Source organism: Megalobrama amblycephala, linkage group LG3 (genome assembly GCF_018812025.1).
Source record: "Megalobrama amblycephala isolate DHTTF-2021 linkage group LG3, ASM1881202v1, whole genome shotgun sequence".
Lineage (NCBI taxonomy): Eukaryota > Metazoa > Chordata > Actinopteri > Cypriniformes > Xenocyprididae > Megalobrama > Megalobrama amblycephala.
The window spans coordinates 4,060,051-4,081,763 of NC_063046.1; the positions used below are offsets into that span (position 1 = coordinate 4,060,051).

Consider the following 21,713-nt stretch of genomic DNA (forward strand, 5'->3'; position numbering starts at 1 on the left):
ACACAAAGTCTTCTCACTTGGTCTCACAGCACTTGTAGTGTCTTGATACCTACTTACCTACTTACTTACCTACTTATTACTGATACCTCTCATTATGCTGATCACATTCAACATCTTACATTAAGACTCTGCCCATTACAGTAGTGGCAATTTTAAAAAGTACAGTATTCAGTTTTTCTGCTTCTTCAAATTTTGTCCAATTTTGAAATGACTGAACAGATTTATTTATTTATTTATTTTTTCATATTTGTTCAAAAAATATGATGCAAACGTAATGAGGTCAACCCAAAATTGGTTCAGAGGCTGTATCTCAGCCAAACTTTGAGCAATCAAAACGAAAATTGGTACTCTTCATCGGAACCATGATCTGAGGATCCATGCCAAATTGGGAACAGTGTCACCTACAGGTCATGAGATCTGAAAAATGGCTATTTTGGCTCATAAATTTTGAACTATGGATTCCTTGTCATGTTGAATCTGAGGATAACGATTTTGCCAGGATCGGACAAACCATCGGGCCACCATTTTGAATTTTGTCATAAATTGGTATATCTTTTAAACAATTTCACATTGGCACAAAAATTGGAATGTATCGTCATATGCATGTCCTGAAGGTAACTGAGAAGTTTGATCACAGCACCACCTAGTGTTCCAGAGATATAAGGATTTTTGCAAAAACACATAACTTTGGAAAACATTGTCCAAAATTTGTATTTTATGTCATTTTATTCCCTAGCTAATGCAGATTCCGACGATGTGTCATTTGCCATTTTCCTTCCTGTACCTGTCCTCCATATCGAAGTAAATAAAAAAAAACAGTTCTTTCGTTACTTCTCTTACAAATTTTGTCCAATTTTCGGCTCAGATGATCTTTGGGCTGAGCCGCACAGAGATGATTGTGCTTGCTTGTGTTTGTTGTCTTATGCTAGTTAGCAGCCTGGTGAAAGTGCATTCTCAAGTAGCTCAATGTGTAAATCCAGATGCCTGTTGAGCACCTCAAAGATTGTGAGTTTGAATCCAGGGTGTAGCAGTTTTATGAAATTGTGTGTTTTGATTCCTTTATTATCCGGGTCAGCATTGTACTGATCTTTATTCCTCTGGGATTAGGAATAAACTTTTTTTTTTTTTTTTTTTTTTTGTAAATATATTCATGCTGTTCATTTTCGTTTAAACTTCTGTACATTCTGAGTTCATTCTCACCCGTAATTCTAAACCAGCTGTTTTTCATGTTTGTTCAATTTCTGCAGTTTTTGCTCTTCCTGCTCCGCATTGTGCTACAGCCCATATCACTTGCAGCTTTTTTAAACTAAATTTGAAAATGTTACTACCAAATATATAATGTCTTGTTCGATTTTTTTTTTTTTTTTTTTTTTTTACAGTTTTCCACTGTTTATAGTAAATAAAACTTAATGTTAACCAATTAACAGTTTTATTTTTCTGTTAAAATTACAAAAATAAATGTTTACAGTGAAGACATTTTGGGGGATATTTGGGAAAAATACAATGAACGTTTTTATTTAATTAATTAATTTATTTATTTATTTAACGTGGTGTTTGCACAAAACTTACTCTGAAGATTCTGGGGCGGTATGAGTTTTTTTTTTTTTTTGGTGCAGTAAGTGGTTGCTTACTGGACCAAGGCAAAAGTCTAAGTATTCTTTCATTAATTTCTTTATTTGTTTCTCATTTTCTTATTTTCCAGGTGAAGATTGTCAGTCTATTCACCTCCAGTTGAAGCACAACTCTAGTCTAGCCCAGAGTTTTCCAACCCACACCAATAGTACACATGTTGAATGTGTCTCCTATCTGACCCATCCGTTTTAGGTTTCTGACTCTATGCTAATGATCTGATGAGTTGAATGATGATTGATTAGGAAGAGAACATGTTCAGTGTTGGTGTGATTGCTGTAACAAAGTTGGGAAATGCTGGTCTTAGCCTTTGTATAAGCAGTAATGATAGTGACACCACTCATTACAGACTTCCACTCTGTATAGCAGTAAACAGGTCATCGGGTGAACATGCAGGACTTGGTTTTGAAGAGCACACCGCAGTCATGGTGATTGAGTGTTCAGGACTGATGGGATCAGACTGATGCCCACTGTCCTCTGTTTACACAACATCACTTTAAGAGCAATATGTGATATTAATTGTTCAGAGGCCAAGCTCAGCTTTAGACGAGTCTGTATGAAAGCTAATTAACAATTTAGCTTTATTTCACTGGAAACATCCAGGGACATGTTGAGTGTATCGTTTCAACACAGATCCACCATCCACAGTGCAGTTTATTGTCCCTCCCAGTGAGTTCATCTGATCCACTCTGACATATTCTTTAGAGTGTGCAAGCTTCAGAAAGCAGCTTCATCATTGAGCGCCTGCTGTAATGTGCTGTATGCAACTGGGTTCATAGTGCACAACACACAGAGAGAACAAGATATATACCAGTAGGAGTTGTGCTGCGGTGATGGTGGTTTCAAGGACATGCCATAGCCTTGTGAGTGCCAGGCTCTGACACGTCAAACCTGGGTTTCCTGTAGAGCTGGGCCAAACGAGGATGGTGTTGTGTGTTTCAATTCAGGAAAGGCAGGACTGCAGCTCCAGCTGTTTCCTAACATGTCATAATTCATCACACCCCACTCTTTCCACACCACCCTGTTCCATCCCTCCTTTCTTTATTGCTGGAAAAAGGAACACCCCATATATAGAAGATATCAGCGCATGTCCAGAGTTCAGGTAATGGAAATGTGCTGGGGCTGTGTGTGTTCATCCTGTTTTTGCTGCATGCTTAACAACAATGCCCCACTGTGTCCCATGGGTTAATTGACTGTATTTTGTGAGGTTACATGATTAGGTGTTCCATGGTGCCGTGACCCAGTCCAGCTGAAGCTGTCACCAATGCCTGAGATTCATGACAGTGTTGTTATTGCTCATTCACTGTGGCCAACACAATGAGCCCTGTGAATGAGACCCTAAACATGAGCTGTGTCTCAGGGAATTTGTGTCAGATGAGTAGTTGGATCCTGTTCTTTAGTCTGAAGCCATGGCTATAGTTCGTTTTTTTTTACGCGGTCACTAGTGCACGCACACAGTAGAATGCACAACCTTGCAAAGTATACTTCATTTGGCTCGTACGCATACACAGGCATTCCATGCATGCTCAGTTTTGATCAATCTCTTGCCAGGAGTTACAACCCATGTAAACATCTTTGTATTTTTCATGCTAGAGTTGTACAAATGAGGGTATTTTCTAACCTCTTCGGGAAATCTCTCGTCTATATAGTCCAACATCGTCCCTGTAGCTTGCATGCATTCCAGTCTGTTCTGTTTATGCAGTTTTTCTTTGACTACCTTGTGAATCAATGCATTTGTGCTGGTTGCCACCTTGTGGACACGCTAATTACTGCAAGAAAAAAATGTTTTATATATATATATATATATATATATATATATATATATATATATATATATATATATATATATATATAATATGTGTGTGTGCATGTACAAGTATGCGTGGTTACAAAAATCCGGTGGTGCGCTTACTCTTCTGATGATGAAATTTATGTCACATACACTGTATGCTGACCCTTGCGTACGCGTAGAAAGTGAAGTATACTTTGGGCTTTCATGTGATGTGGCTACATATCCAACCACCTCCAGATGTTTGAGTGATCCAGTGACACGTTTTGAGCCATGTTTGCACTAGTATTTACAACAGTCTAGAGACTCTAAAGCTCTCAATGTCTCAGATTCATGTTCACTATGCGTGGAGCTGCTCAAAGTGATGCTGCGCAAATGGATTCCAGGTCACCGATGCAATGTGCTATGCAGGTGGGCAGCTCAGTAGATTTTAGAGCAGAGCCCTTATGTCTCTCTCTGTGTTTTAAACTCTCACTGGTCAGTATACCTTCTGAAGACCACCATCTGTTGAGTCTTAGATTGTGTCTTTTGTAGAGCTGCTTATAGCTGCAACTTTTCATAATTGATAAACATCAGCAGAATTATTAAATTGAACTGAATCAACATTGAACTGGCTTGAGCTGAATAATGACACTATTAAATATGTTTACGCATGCACCATTAATGTGATTTATTTCCAATAATCAGAGTACAGACTTAATTGCTGTAAGATGTTTGCATGACACAAGCAAACCTCTTTATTCCCATTTACATGCAATTTTTATTATTCTGATAATTCACTCAGAATTGTGGTTATTTTTACTGTCATTATTCACATACCCCATTGCACAACACAAATGATGAACTCACTTTCAGTAGGTGTGTTACTGGCCAAGCGCCCACAGATTTTTTTGCTATTTTTTGTTATCTGACCTCAGTCATTTTCCGTTGACTTCCGTTGCCTAAAATGCTTCCATTTTGATGTTTTTGAGCATCAATATACTGCATTATATTTGTCACACAATGTTGTCAACATGAACTCAGTTTCTTCAGCATCCCAAAAATGTGATGCCTTTTTTACCACTATATTTACAAATCTGTACATGGCAACATTATTCGCATACATCAGAAGCACATGCACACTTTGGTCGGAGTGGAAGATGCAAGTTTTTGCAAGCCTGTTTATTGTGATTAAAATCTGCATAAGCCACATATTTTACTACAATTATGGTTGCTACAATTGTGAGCTTAATGGCATTAATTTGATCGATATATATATATATATATATATATATATATATATATATATATATATATATATATATATATATATATATATATATATATATATATATATATATATATTGTAGGGAAAACACCCTAGAAAGTAAAATTAGCTCAAATGAAATATTTATAGGGAATTATAAAGAGTTGTTTAGATTACGACTGAGCAACTGAGTCGTCCAGCGTTCATTTGCTCGAGCCGTAATAAGCTCTTGTATCGTGAAAACACTGATTAGAGCGCGGTAACTTTTCAAGATCACAGTTTAAGACATTAAATCATAGAAGCACATAATACAAGACACTTTCTTTTAAAATCTATAAAAGACTTTATTTATTCTAACACAAGCTAATCTACCACGAACACACACATACATACATACATACATACATTCATTCATACGCGTTGCAGTAAGACAGGAAGTGAGAGAGAAAGAGTTTAGGAGAGAGAGAGAGAGTGTGATATGATGAATTCCTAGCAAAGTTATGCTTTTCAGAAGATCTGACCTGAACGAACCATGAATCATTAAATGCACCAGTTCAGTTTTAATCTGGAGGTACTTGCTTGCGTCGACTTTGAATGTGAATATCCCTCGTTGGCGTGTAGAGAAGAGTTTTCCAAGTCGATGAGTTGTCGCAGGGTATTCAAGGTCCGTGTTGTGTTCGGTAGAACCCAATCACGTTTGAGCTTGCTGAAAAATTAAAGGGAAGTCTCTTTGTCGCTGGAGTTAAAGTTGAAGCGGCAGAAGTTGTTGGTTGAACTTTGTGCGAAACTTAGAACACGAGACTTTCAACGGAAAAGAAAATTAAAGAAAGAAAAGAAAAGTGAGTGGAAGTTGGATGGCTTGAAATGAGCGGCTTGTCTGTTCTTCTTGTTACTCCATTGTTCTTGGTACTCTGGTCATGGCTGACTGGTTCTTTCTTCTGTTGCTCTGTTTTTCTTGACCAGAACTAACCTACTCCTAGTTCACTATCTTGCAATATGATCATTTAAACTTAGTTGTTTGTCACACCTCTGAGGAGTCTTGGCCAATCAGACATTGTCCTGTTTCAAGAGGGCCTTCCTCTGCCCCCAATAAAGCATAAGTGTTACATCCCGGTCTGTCTCTGCTTCAGCAGAGAGTGCCATTTTAACATAATTTCTATTAAATGGAATACAATACATTTTAAACAGATTTCATTCCAGTCAGGATATAGGAAAGGGGGAAAGAATCAAATTAAGTCCAAATAAGGCATACTTTCAGTCATTCAGTCAAGAGTTACCACATTTACATGAATTGTGAGTGTTCTAAAGCATAACTATTTGTGAACACATAATGTAAAATGTATGTAGTTAAAAGATGTTTGATAAGTCCATTTAAAATAGTTTGGAACAATTTTGATGCAGTTTTAGTTGTATAACAGTCTCTGTTGAGTTTTCTGTGAGGTTAGGTCTTTTAGAGAACAAATGGGGCCTGCATTGTTTCCTCTGTTTCTTTGATCTGGGTGATCAAAGAATCTTATCTTCCTGGTGACCATTTGGTTTGTCACTCCTCCTGCTATCAGGAGCATGGGGTGTCATAAAATTAATCCGCCTGGGTTTACTCCGCAGACGAGCTGGAGTCGGAACTTGATTCTGAATTAGGATTATGTTTAAAAGAATCATCTGAATGATTCAATTGTCTGGTTCGTCCACAGTTCCTTTTATATATATATATATATATATATATATATATATATATATATATATATATATATATATATATATATATATATAAAAATAAATGTGACTTGACTTGGCACACTTGCTCTGTCCATCACAGTCAGTCGTCCTCTGTCAGATTCAGCACTATGACACATAAATACTTGTTACAGCCCAGACTGTTGTTTCACTTGGACTCCTGCGATTTGATGGAGTGCCTCTGAATCATACATTAGCTGCTGAATGGTGCTGAGAGACAATGGTATTATAATGATTAGGTGATGTTCAGGAAGCACTAACCTTCTCTTCCGCTTCGCTGACACTAGATTAATAATTCAAGCAGGACACCCATCAGAGCTGCAACTAATGGCCTTGATCTGGACTTAACATTGGCTTCCTTTCAATTATAAACATGCACAATGGCTTTTTTTTTAAGCAGCATCCAGCAGAGATGCTCAGATTTGGTGCGGAATCATGAAATGATGGGTTCCACAACCGGATGGTGATACTCTTTCAAAATCACAGTTAAGTCTCTCATAGTGCATTAAAGTGTGGGAGATTGATCACCCAATGAGGTAGCTTTCATCATCTGCTGCTCTGCAGAGCAAGAACTAACACGTGGTTAAGATATCTGCTGCTTGCTGGAGTTTATCTCTGACCTGAACCTGAACTGTTTTCCATTTGTGGAGTACATGACACTCGTCCATTTTATTTCTCTGTAGAATGGTCTAGGGTCAAGCACTGTGCAACAACCTAGTGAGCTGTCTAGCTTTTTACTTTTCTTATAGGTAGAGGTCGAACGATTGATTGGTTTTGCCAATTAATCGACACTGATAGCCGATTGCTGGAAAAATCGGTTACAGGCAAAAATCCATACGATAGTTTTTCCGGGTTGCATCTGTTGCTGGAGCGGCTGAGAAGGGTCCGCTTTTATTATAAAGTACGATAGTGGTCTCTAGAGATCACTGACGCCTCCTGGAGAGATTGTTTTGATATGTGAGGCAGTGTGCTGCACAGAGCAGGATATTTAAAGATGGCCATCTGTGAGCTTGACTGTTTGGATTTATATGAAATGGTAACACTTTACAATAATAGTCCATTTGTAACATTAAATTTACTAAAAGTATTGTTCATTGTTAATTTCAACATTTACTAATACATTTTTACATTTTGTTTTCACAAATTGTTTCTCTTAACATTAGTTAATGCTCTATGAACTAACATGAATGATCAAGGTATATATATACCTGTGTGTATATATATATATATATATATATATTCATGGTTCAGTACTGTTTTTCAATTTTTGTAATACAATTCAACACTATTTGTTGTGTTTGTTTTCATTCAGTATCTATCTTACAAACTATCAGTTGATTAATCTGTTATCGCCAACCTAGTTATCTGTAAAATCCGCTACTACCTAGTTATCGTTATCTGTAAAATCCACAACTAAGTAGAGGTCAGGGGTTGTATTACAGAAATATCTTAACTAGTAACCATGGTATTTCAAATCTTAAAGGTGCCCTAGAACGTTTTTTCACAAGATGTAATATAAGTCTAAGGTGTCCCCTGAATGCGTCTGTGAAGTTTCAGCTCAAAATACCCCATAGATTTTTTTTAAATACATTTTTTTAACTGCCTATTTTGGGGCATCATTATAAATGCGCCAATTAAGGCTGCTTCCCCTTTAAATCATCGTGCTCCCCTCCCCTGAGCTCGCGACTCTAATACATTGCATAAACAAAGTTCACACAGCTAATATAACCCTCAAAATGGATCTTTACAAAGTGTTTGTCATGTATGCTGCATGCATGCATCGGATCATGTAAGTATAGCATTTATTTGGATGTTTACATTTGATTCTGAATGAGTTTGAGGCTGTGCTCCGTGGCTAACAGGCTAAAGCTAACATTACACACTGGAGAGATTTATAAAGAATGAAGTTGTTTATGAATTATACAGACTGCAAGTGTTTAATAATGAAAATAACGACGGCTCTTATCTCAGTGAATACAGTAATAAACGATGGTAACGTTAACCACATTTACCGGTACATTAGCAACATGCTAACGAAACATTTAGAAAGACAATTTACAAATATCACTAAAAATATCATGTTATCATGGATCATGTCGGTTATTATTGCTCCATCTGCCATTTTTCACTATTGGCCTTGCTTGCTTACCGAGTCTGTTGATTCAGCTGTGCACATCCAGACGTTCTGCCCTTGTCTAATGCCTTGAACATGGGTTGGCATATGCAAATATTTGGGGCATACATATTAATGATCCCAACACAGTCGGTGTTATGTTGAGATTTGCCTGTTCTTCGGAGGTCTTTTAAACAAATGAGATTTACATAAGGAGGAAACAATGGTGTTTGAGACTCACTGTATGTCATTTCCATGTACTGAACTCTTGTTGTTCAACTATGCCAAGGTAAATTCAATTTTCAATTCTATGTCACCTTTAAGGCAAAGCACCACAGTTAGAAAAAGTAACTAAAAGATATCACCATAATTAAATGGCTGATTAATCACACTATATTATGACAAATGATTTGTAATACAAGTTTTCTGAAATGTTGTTTATGTATGCAATTTTCTAATTAACAATTGTCTTGTTTGATTTTGTCGACACATTTTTGCAGAGGTGATTTTTGGATATTCCTTTTTCCATCACTCCATAAATCAGAAAATACTGTCAACAGACCGAGGATAAAATAATAACGATATGTGAACAAATTCCTCTTTTAAAATCTATAGATAGGAATAAAAATGTAAAGTTTGGCCTTTGAAAGTGCTGCTAAAGTGGGGATTTCTAACTGGAGAAAAAAACTCACAGCCTTTAAAGATATATTGTAATGGAAATCTACAAATGCAAATAGACAAAGTATAATTAAATTTAACATTTAATTGTGTCTTTGAATGTTTTCTTTCCACTAGTCTGAAAGAAGGCATGTTATGGAAGCAAAATCTCAAAATTGACTATTGTAATAAAGTTGCCTTAAGTCAAGAATTAAGATTAGAAGGTTTTTTTATTTATTTATTTATTTATTTTCATCCTTTTTTCTTTTTCTTTTTATTATTATTATTTTTTCCCTAACTGAGATGAAACTTCAAGTGATATATATTGACATATATTGGGTAGTCTTCTTTAAATTATAAATATTAAATAACTATAGTTTCCTGTATTAAATGGAAAATGGCTATGTTTAATCAACATAACTCAGCCGCCGCTTTGTCTTACAGAGGGTGTCTGTGAGATCTGGCTGACCAGTGAGGACACAGGTGCATACGGCCGGGACATTGGCACTGACCTACCGTCTCTGCTCTGGGAACTGGTGAAGGAGATCCCAGAGGGAGCGATGTTGCGCCTGGGTATGACCAACCCACCGTACATCTTGGAACATCTGGAGGTACATCCTCATTCTCAGACAAACAATCTGACCACCCATCATGCACCTCACCATTAAGATCTTGCAGTAAATGAAACCTTACTATGAGACACACATACTCTGTGTCTGCCACTTCCAAAATGCCATATTTGGCTTTCCCTTATTCATTTTAATTGTGCATGTGCTACATTCATTCATTAAGGTGGGCTTGTTTTTTTTTTTTTTTTTTTTTTTCACAGTAAATGACAAGTTATTACAGTATAAATAATCCCCTTGAGCAGTTTTAGTGAATTTAAGTTCTGATGTTTTCTTGTTGTTTGTGTCCATACCTTTAGTGTCTTTTGTGTCCATCTGGTTGTTTTCTAGCATGCAGTAGTGACTGTAGTGACACCTCATTCAGAGCTCATTGACTTCAGTCTCAATTCCATCATTCTAGAACAATACCCAGAATGCTGTGCGTTTCCTCCTCTGAGCCCCAGATGCTGAGGACACTTGTAATCCCTCTGACGGCTGCAAGAAGTGCTGAAGAAGCAGTTTTAATTTGTGGAGGGTTAATTGAGGTTGTAATTTTGTCCCCTTATGTATAGGTTACGTTTATGCTCTGTTACATTCAAATTAAAAAGCGATGATTTTTTCCCCCTAAATGAAAAGAAATAACAATTAAATGCTAATTAAAAATGTAGGCATGCTTGTATACGTGCTAGAGGAGGATTATTTCTTTTTATGTGCTAATTTGATTTCCATCATTGGACTATTATTTATTTCATTTCAACGTGCTCAGCAAGTATTTTTAATTACATATCACTTCTTTGATGCATCTATTTGTCTTGCGGGAAGCGGCGGAGCACGTATGCTAGTCGTTTGACTTCTGCTACAAGGTGAAACTATAAAGCCTTCGTTTGGTGCATGGCTCTGTAATGGGCGGTAAAATACATGGTAATTGTGTTGCGTCAGATGCTTTGTAAGAATGAGGTAAAATGGTTTTCACAGGTGATGGAAATACCAAATGCTGTCTGGACAGATCACGTCCACTCCCCGCTCACATACAGACAGATGACACATTCTCTCAAAGCTCACAGGCTTCCATTTCCTAAATCATCACAGGGATGCTGGTGTAAGACACGCTAGCTCTACTAGAACTGTTCCTCTGCTCATCTGAACACATCCCCCTGACTGTGAGAGATCTTCTCCATTTACTGCCTCTTAAGTGTTTTTGCGGGTGGAGAGCTTTCACAGCACTGGTAAATGACTGCGATCTGGGAGGTTGCGGCAGCGGCTGTCTCACACTCTTTCTGAGGACTCATTTAGCAGCATTAGAGGTGTTTAGCAGAACAGATGTATGATTTATGGACCCTTTGCTCAGCGTTTTGAAATGGCAGAAGCACCTGTCAGATAGGATAGGACTGATCATCACTGTATGAGAGAAACCTTACCGTGTCACTTACAAAATTGACTCTTTCTGAAGAAAATGGGCTTCATGCACTGATAATTGTGCTTTTATATGTAGAGAAAAGGTTCTCATGCAAAATGTCCTTTAGACAGGTACATTTCAGTAGTTGCTACCAATATTAGTAAAATTGCATGGTTCTCTGGACCAATTTCAGTACCATAGCAAAAACTAAACTATTTATTTATTTATTATTATTATTATTATTATTATTATTATTATTATTTAGCTATTTCAACATAAAAATATAGTTGATCATTAATGCAATTAATTATTATAAGTAAATAATACATTAAAACATAGCATGTAGCCTTCAACTTGCACTTACACTGCACAGACAGATTTATTTATTTATTTATTATCACTATCAAAGATCTCAATTTCAGATTCAGTCTTGCATTTTAATATGGTTATTGTCACTTATGTACAGTCAAACCAGAAATTAGTCAGACACACTATATATATATATATATATATATATATATATATATATATATATATATATATATATATATATATATTGTTCAGCGTAAATGAGTACACCCCCTTTGAAAAGTAACACAAAAACCATTTCCAAAATGCTGACAAGACTAAGTTTTATATAACATCTGTTTGAGTTATAACATGAAAGTAAGGTTAAAGCTGCAGTCCGCCATTTTTCCTCTTTGTCGTTATCTCTGTTTCAAAGGGTGATGCAAAAATGAGTACACCCCACAACAAAAACTACTACATCTAGTACTTTGTATGGTCTCCATGATTTTTAATGACAGCATCAAGTCTTCTAGGCATGGAATGAACAAGTTGGCGACATTCTTCAAGAATGACATCTTTTAGAGACTGGATGCTGGATGGAGAGTGATGCTCAACTTGTCTCTTCAGAATTCCCTATAGGTGTTCGATTGGGTTCAGATCAGGAGCCACTGAATCACTTTCACCCTGTTTTTCTTCAGAAATCCAACAGTGGCCTTAGATGTGTGTTTAGGATCATGTTGGAAAAGTGCACGACGACCAAGGGCACGGAGTGATGGTAGCATTTTCTCTTTCAGTATAGAGCAGTACATCTGTGAATTCATGATGCCATCAATGAAATGCAGCTCCCCAACACCAGTAGCACTCATGCATCCCCACAAAAGGACACTGCCACCACCATGTTTCACTGTAGGCACCATGCATTTTTCTTTGTATTCCTCACCTTTGCAACGCTATACAGTATGAAGCCATCAGTTCCAAAAACATTTATCTTGGTCTCATCACTCCAGAGTATAGAGTCCCAGTAGTCTTCATCTTTGTCAGCATGGGCCCTGGCAAACTCTAAGCGTGATTTTTTTTGTGCCTGGGCTTTAGGAAAGGCTTCTTTCATGGACGGCACCCATGCGTGCCATTCCTCTGCAGTGTAAGCCGTATTGTGTCACGGGAATTAGTCACCCCAGTTTGGCTTTCTACTTCTTTCGATAACTGCAGTCAACTTGCACGCCGATTTTCTTCAAACTTTCTCATCAGAAGACGCTCTTGTCGAGGTGTTAACTTCCGTGGATGACCTGGACGTCTCTGTGAGATGGTTACAGTTCCATCTTTTTAAACTTTTTGTACCACTTTTGCTACAGTACTCTGACTGATAAGTAAAGCTTTGCTGATCTTCTTGTAGCCTTCAACTTTCTGGTGTAAAGAAGTTATTTTCTTTCTTAGGTTTTGTGACATTTCTCTTCCATTGGTGCCATTGCTGACAGCATGAAATGGGAAGAGATTTTAACACACTTTTATAGTCAACTGTCTGCTGGACACCTGTGTAATGATTAATTAGACTCACCTGTGGTTGAATTCTTGTTAAATTAGATATTTGTAGTCTAAAATTCCGCAAGAAATTTGAGCATGCAGCAGTTCATCTTTGCGTCATTACGCCACGTATGTAAACAGAAAGGAGGAGTCCAGGCTAGCTAGTCTGCTTTATCATGTGAGGAGGATGCTTGTAGTGGATAATTTATAGTCTGTTCTCACAGAAGCTGAAATAACTAAACCTCAATCTGACACTGACAATCATCAGTGACAACTGGAGATTCACCCATAGTCAAAAAGCAAAAGACTTTGGTCTATGGAGTGGCTACAGAAATTGAAATCTACAGGTAACAGTAATATACACTAAATACACATAGCGTGCATCTCAGTCAGTTCCCTAGTTCAGTAGTCAGGGCACTGATCAGGGAATCAGCCACATTCATTTACATGATATACTGATTCACGACCTAGGGAGCTAGGGAGCTGATTGAAACACAGGGATAGTCACGCAATGCTGATGTTGTTAACATGAACAATTTGAGAACAAAATATAACAGTAATAATAATTTGCATGGTTTGGTGTGATCCGAGCTAAGCAATTGTTAGATTTAATCATCATTAGCAGCGCGATTTATCGTAGGCCTAATGCTTTTTTCCTCAATTGGTCAGAACAAAAGAAATGTTACTTACTTGTTCAGCTGATATTTTCCAGTGAAAATTCTTATATTGGTCATACTTTCAAGACGTAGAATCTGTGATTCTGAAGTGCAGTATCCACACCGGTGTAGTGATTGACAGCAAACAATAGAGTCATCCGCGCTGAGCCATGCCGATGCACAACCCACGTAACGATAACTATTCCGCATATGACTGCAATCGCATGTTTCAAACAGAGATGGCGACAAAGAGGAAAAATGGCGGACTGTAACTTTAACCTTACTTTCATGTTATAAGTTAAACAGATGTTATATAAAACTAAGTGTTGTCAACATTTTGGAAATAGTTTTTGTGTTCATTGAGACTGTTTAAAATGTTACTTCTCAAAGGGGGTGTACTCATTTACGCTGAGCACTGTGTGTGTGTGTATGTATGTATGTATATATATATATATATATATATATATATATATATATATATATATATATATATATATATATATATATATATATATATATATATATATATATATACATACATACATACATACATACATACAGGGATGGGCAGTATTTATGATACATGTATTTCAAATACAAAATAGTATTTTGTAATTTGTATTTGATAGAGTTGATGAAAATGGCTTTGTATTTTGTATCAAAATACTTTAGGGTTTTGTATTTTTGTATTATTAAAATACTGTAAAATACTTTGTAAGAAGTCTACATTATGACATCATAAAATTGTGGCCTCTGATTGGTGCCTGCTCAGTAGTTTGCAGAGACTTCACTGTTAGACCTTGCTGTAGAAAAACAGCCAAATTCTGACAGTAACAAACCATTTTCCATTAAAACAGTAATATACTGTAGAAAACACTGCATTCTGGGTAACATTTGTCATCTTCGAGAAAATAGCCTATAGGAATATACTGTGAGTTAACAATGCTCAAAGTCAACACTCAGAGGCTGTGTTCTAAATCACACCCTATACCCTCATTCACTATTCCCTACATAAGTTCATTAGTATAGTCCACTTGACAGAGTGAGTGAATGAAAAGAAGTGAGTGAATCAGAAACTTTATGAACACCTGATAAGCAGAATCACCGAAGGACAAAAAACAAGACCAGAAAAATGACACGAGCAGAAACACAAGAACTAAAACTGACTTCAGTGTCAAACCAGTTTGACATTTTTTTTTTTCTTTTTCATACATGTACAGAAGTTCTTATTGAGAATTAACAGATATGGATGTTGATGTTTTATTGAAAGAAAAAAAAAATATTGAAGTTACCATCGTGGTGACAAGTGTCTGCTTTAGTTGGGCTCTTGACTCTTTTATATTAGCTTTCTCTGGCTGCTGTAACTGAGTGTTTATAAAACACATTTGTTATGGCAGGAAAAGGCCAACACAAAGTTGATCAGGTGTTTGGCTGTTGTGATGATTCTGTAATCATCTTGGACTTGTCTAATTCACTGATCTATTTATGTGTCTAGTCTTTGATTTAATGGGTATTTTATCTTTATTAATTGTACTATATCTGTGATTCAACAGCGTATGAACAAGCAACATTTCAGTAATCAGTTATTTAGGAGATTATATAAGTCATTATAATGCATAAAATATTTTGAGCTCCTGCTTAACTTGCACAGCAGAGACATCAACAATAAGAATATGAATCTCAACAATGGTGACATCCAAAAGTTTAATGTTGCAATGCATGCTGGATGCCAGCATAGTACAAAACTCCCAGCATGCACTGCAGAATGAATAAATTATGCAGCTTTATTGCCAGCATTGTTGAGATTGATGTGCTGATTTGTTATATCTGTGTGTGTCTAAATAATGCTGCAGCTGTTTTTAGTACATGGCATTTAAAAATAAACTCTTTTTAGCTGATTGTTGTTGGAACTCTTGCTGTAGTTTCACAGTGGCAATAATGAAAAATATTAGTCTGTTAATAATGTAACAATGGATAAAACAGTGCGAATTCAGTGAATCAAGAGACTATGTGATGGTTATGTCTTCAACACATAACTATCAGCACTCAACATTTTTTTTTTTTTTTTTTCTCTATAGTTGTTTCTGTCATAAATATATGAATAGTTTAAGCAGCCAGAGAAAAAAAAAAAAAAACTGATGTATTAAAAGGTCATAGGTAAAGAGCTCAGCTAAAGCAAGCGTGGATCTCCTCGATGGTAACATCAAACCAAACATTTTCACCAAAATATCAACATCTAAACTTCTGTTAATTCTCAATAAGATTTCTTTTGTAGAAATAAAGTTAATCTGGTCAGTAATAAGTGTAATAATGTGTAATGGCTGGAAGACAGTTGTAGTTCTGCTCGTAGTTGTAGTTTCTGCTAGTATTTATTCCGTTCTTGTTCCTCTTTTCAGTGGTTTTGCTTGTTAACAGCAGGTGTTCATCATTAATGCTCAATCATCACTTAAATATAAACTTAATTATCTCACTGCAACACAGCATCAATGTTACTTTTACTCTGTAGTGTGGACACTAGAGGATGTTCCTGTGGGGTTGAAAGGGTTAAAGGTGTAAGATAAAAAGACACACCCAAAAAATGTAATTTAACAGTTACAAACTGCTTGTTAAAATACAGTTATGTACTGGCAACACTGTTGCCAGTTATATACTGGCAACACTGTTGCCAGTAGTTTACTGTAAAATTGAGTTTTGCGGGTCACCATTGTGCTGAAGAGTAGAGCCTGTGCTTAGGTTCAGCAGAAGTTCAATAGACATTGGTGATATGCTACATGTTTTATTTAACAGATGGTGATTGTGTAGTTGAAAATATTTTTATTTAAAATGTTTGTATTGAACGCTAAAGAAATAAGTTCATAGTAATGATATGCTCATATTATTAGCATATAATAAAAATTAATTTGTAAATTTAAATGGCACTCTGACAATTTGAGGCAGTTGGTTTCTGCAAATGAAATGAGGCAATATGAGTTTTAATTTAGTGCATGGTATCTTTACAGTAACATACTGTAGATTACAGTAAATAACTGTACAATCAACAGTAAATTACTGGCAACAGTGTTGCTAGTATTTTACTGTAAAAAAGCCCGGCAACGTCTAACAGTGTTGTTGAGATCAGAACAGAAAATTGATCCATATGGAAGAAGGTGGCGAAGGTAAGAAATGTGCAGACTGCCAGCTTTCCATCAATTTTTTCACTGCAAAAAATGCTGTTCTTAGAGTTTTTGTCTTGTTTCTAGTCAAAATATCTTAAAGTTCTTAAATCAAGAAGCATTTTCTTGACAAGTACAAATTATTTTCTTGTTTTCAGGAAAAATAAATCAAAATTAAGCACGTTTTTCCTTAAAACAAGCAAAATGATCTGCCAATGGGGTAAGCAAAATAATCTTAGTCCAAACTGAAAACAAGATTATATATCTTATTCTTGGTTTGAAATAAGATTATTTTGCTTACCCCATTGGCAGATTATTTTGCTTGTTTTAAGGAAAAACTTACTTAATTTTGATTTATTTTTTCCCGAAAACAAGAAAATAATTTGTACTTGTCAAGAAAATGCTTCTTGATGTAAGAACTTTAAGATATTTTGACTAAAAACAAGACAAAAATTGTAAGTAAGAACAGCATTTTTTGCAGTGTTTTTAACGTAAATCCCAAAAACAGTTCATATTAAGTTTTGGTGTTCGATTTGGTAGCCTAGGCTAAATAGTATACCAATTTACATAATGTTCTTGAAAACAGTTATACCGAGCAGCAGCCCCCTATATTTATGATTAACAATCAATTGATTAATTAGTAATAAACTAGTTGCTAATACAGGTGCCATCAGTTGACTTCTTATAAATGGCTTGTTTGTCATTGAGTCAGTGTTGCTGATGCAGAGTAGGCCCTTCATTACTGAACACCAAGTAACTAAATTAGGATACAATTATGAGTCATTTGCAAACATTAAATTATTGGTTACTTTAAAACTAACCTTCATCTAGGGATATGTTAATATTGGACCTGTTAAAGCCACAATATGTAATTTTTCGCTGCTAGAGGTCGCTTATTCAAAACAAAGGCATAGCTCGCTGACACCTTGATTTTGTGGAATCATGGGAGGTGTTGTCTTCACGTCTACAGCTGGTGGAAAAGAATCGTGATGAGACTTAGTCAGAAATCATGTTCATGGATGAGGTTATTAACGTTACTGTAGTATGAAGCAGAGCAGGCCGAGTGCTGTGAGAGCTGAATGAGGCTGCTGGAGTGATTGATAATGAGAGACGAGTGTGACGCACACCTCGAGAGCAGTGGGACTTTTATTATGCCACAGTTGCTGCTTCACTTCTTCTGGTCAAGTGTATGTGGGGTAAAGCAGTGCTGTTTTATCATATTAAATACATTTGTGTGTTGAAAGTTGTTCTAATGCTACTGTGTATTCATCAGCGGCTGCTATGAGACACTTGTTGCACACTGCAGTAAGCTAGAATGATATTAGTCATGGTAAAACATGGTACTCGCGGTAAATCAAGAAAACAAGATTCAAACAAAAAGACTTAATGTGTTGAGCTATATAACATGAGTAGTTTTCTGTTTATGAATGTTTCCAAACAGTTGCTCATCTGTCTAATAAAACACATAATATACTAAAGCGTCTTTGATGTTTCCATCGTTTCTACAAAATAAAACCGGAAATCAAGGGTAATGATGTCATTGATAGGCGACACACGGACATGGTCTGTGTCCTGGTTAAAATTGCTTATTTCTCTAGATTTAAACAATTTTGGAATTTTTTTTTTTGGGGATAATGTAAGTACACAAGTCAACAAAATATATAAAATTGTTCTAGCGGGTTTTGGACATTTTAATCCAATTGGGCCTTTGGGCCTTTAACTGGTTGCATATGTCAGATTTATTGCATGACTTTGGCTGAGAAAAGCTGTTGCTATCAAACATTGTTTTCTTAATCAACTGAGTCAGTGTAGTGGTGAAGAGATCCATCAAATAAGCCAAATGATGGAAGGTTTGCGAAGAAATGTAATGCTTTATATATATACACATACACACATTAGGGCTGCCACAATATCGATATATTGCGATATCTTTAGAATTATTGGGGGGAAAAAAATCAAATTCATTTTTACTTTTTTTATTTAGTTTTTCTTTTTCAGGGTTGCTGCACATTTTTTAAAAGTCAAATATAAGGCTTTTTAAGACCTGAAGAAATAAAAAATCAACAAAATACATCTTTGCAATACAGAGGTGACACAGAATGAGAAGTGGCATTAATATATTTACACAGTATAAAATGTGTCTACATAAATGTATTTCAATATTTAAACATGGAATTATTTCTAATTTTAACTTTTTAATTAAAATGTACTTTAAATATGAAACTAAACTGCCAGTAGGTGGCAGCAAGTCACTGTCTTAATGAGTGAGTGAGTTCATTCATTCATCCGATTTGTTCAAATGATTCATTCATTCAGGAAGCAAGCAAGTGACCGTCTTTATAGAATGGGTCATTTAATCATTAATTAAACTGATTTGTTCAAAACGCGAATTCAGTCAGTATAAAAAAAAATAAAAAATTCTGTCTGTTGCACGGCAACAGACCTAACACGGGGATAGGTAAAAAGAGTTGGTGGTATCGCCACCCTTCGCACTGATATAGCCAGGCAAATTCTGCAGAGTGTTTTCGTTGAAGCCGAAAAACTCCCATACTGTCGAGCTTACTTTATTCGGGTGTGGACAGAGCCACTCACTCTCTTCTTGGAATAGCTGCGTGTGCTGCGTCATCTTCTTGTTTGACAAGTGTCAGCGTTATACTGCCACCTGAGCGGTTAACCAGGTACTGGTGCTGGAGTATTTACGTGTCATGATATCATAAGAGTCCTATTCATTTTAAATAATGTGGTTATCGCCAGTACCGGTATATTGCCACACCCTAAATTAACACGATATTTCATGCTTTGAATATCACATTTTTTGTCAATACCGGTATATTGCGACACCCCTAATATACACATATATGTATATATATATATATATATATATATATATATATATATATATATATATATATATTTTTTTTTTTTTTTTTTTTTTTTTTTTTTTTTTTTTTTTTTTTTTACTAGTGGGTGCAGGACACCTATACAGGGAGTGCAGAATTATTAGGCAAGTTGATTTTCTGATCATATTTTTTTCCCAAGCACATTTTACCAATTCCAATCCACATCAATCTTAATAACTACTATTAATATTGTTTTTAATCATTTATAAGTGATATATAATTGTTCATGAAGGCTGGAAATGAAAAATGCCTTATATTCAGGTGTGCAGAATTATTAGGCAAGTTTTCTTTTACAGGCAAAATGAGCCAAAAAAGAGATTTAACTCAGACTGAAAAGTCAAAAAGTATTAAATACTCATGAGAAGGACGCAATACTAATGCAATACTAGAAATTGCAAAGTTAAAGCATGACCAAGGGACAGCAAAATGCTCATTGGGTCAGCGGGGTCAGACAAAAACAGGTGGAAAAGAAAAGACACATGTTAACTGCAAAATAATTAAGAATTAAGGTGAAGAATTAAGTGTGAAACCATCAGGAACCCTTTAGTCTCCAGCGCCACCATTTTCCAGAGCTGCAACCTACCTGGAGTCTCCAGAAGTGCAAGGTGTTAGGATCTCAGAGACTTAGGTTAGCTAAAGAATCCTAAAAAATGACCTGCACTTGATAAGAATCACAAGCTGAAGTGTTATAAAATACATGAAGACTGGGTTTTAATAGGGCTTATAGACAGACAGCTTGAGAATGACTCCTGATGGACCAGCACCACATCCTCTTGTACCACTGTTTGAAGAATTTATCCAGAATCTGGCAGTAAGGTGTTTGAGTTCACTTTTAGTCCATCTCTTATCCTGAAATGTCTGTCTTGCAGAGATGGACTAAAAATGATCTTCCAAAACTTACTGCCAGATTCTGGAAGATAAATTCTTCAAACAGTGGTACAAGAGGATGTGGTGCTGGTCCTTCAGGAGTCACTCTCAAGCTGTCGGTTTATAAGGCCTATAAAAACCCAGTCTTCATGTATTTTATAACACTTCAGCTTGTGATTCTTATCAAGTGCGGGTCATTTTTTAGGATTCTTTAGCTAACCTAAGTCTCTGAGATCCTGAGACCTTGCACTTCTGGAGACTCCAGGTAGGTTGCAGTTCTGGAAAATGGTGGCGCTGGAGACTAAAGGGTTCCTGATGGTTTCACACATAATTCTTAATTATTTTGCAGTTAACGTGTCTTTTCTTTTCCACCTGTTTTTGTCTGACCCCGCTGACCCAATGAGCATTTTGCTGTCCCTTGGTCATGCTTTAACTTTGCAATTTCTAGTATTGCATTAGTATTGCGTCCTTCTCATGAGTATTTAATAATTTTTGACTTTTCAGTCTGAGTTAAATCTCTTTTTTGGCTCATTTTGCCTGTAAAAGAAAACTTGCCTAATAATTCTGCACACCTGAATATAAGGCATTTTTCATTTCCAGCCTTCATGAACAATTATATATCACTTATAAATGATTAAAAACAATATTAATAGTAGTTATTAAGATTGATGTGGATTGGAATTGGTAAAATGTGCTTGGGAAAAAAATATGATCAGAAAATCAACTTGCCTAATAATTCTGCACTCCCTGTAGTTCATGTAAGTGAGGATAGCAAAATAAAGTAAACTGTGACATATTATACCCCAAAAAATCTTCATACAGTGGACTACCAGTAAAATTGATAAAATTATTCAGACACTTTGTCCTGACCATGTTTTGCTTAAGTGTTATCTGACACAATTCAATTATTATTATTATTTTTTTTTTTTTTCTGACAGTTTAACTTTGAGATCTTGTCAAATTTTATTACCATTAAAGTAAATAAACTGTAATAATGAATGAAATGTTCATGGTGTCTGAATAAATTTTGGTTTGACTGTATGTGACAGCATGACAAATTATAATAATAATAATAATAATAATTATTATTATTATTATTATTATTATTATTATTATTATTATTATTATTATTATTATTATTATTATTTTAATAAAACAAG

At 35.7% G+C, this 21,713-nt stretch overlaps 1 protein-coding gene across 2 annotated transcripts in view; it reads left to right on the forward strand.

Annotated features, from left to right (window-relative positions):
• cdkal1 (CDK5 regulatory subunit associated protein 1-like 1) overlaps window positions 1–21,713 on the forward strand; it is a 491,748-nt gene that overhangs the window by 301,724 nt on the left and 168,311 nt on the right. For both annotated transcript variants that reach the window (XM_048183562.1, XM_048183561.1), the window contains exon 9: window positions 9,613–9,779. In XM_048183562.1, coding sequence (XP_048039519.1) covers window positions 9,613–9,779 — 167 coding nt within the window. The remainder of the gene's footprint in view (window positions 1–9,612; window positions 9,780–21,713) is intronic.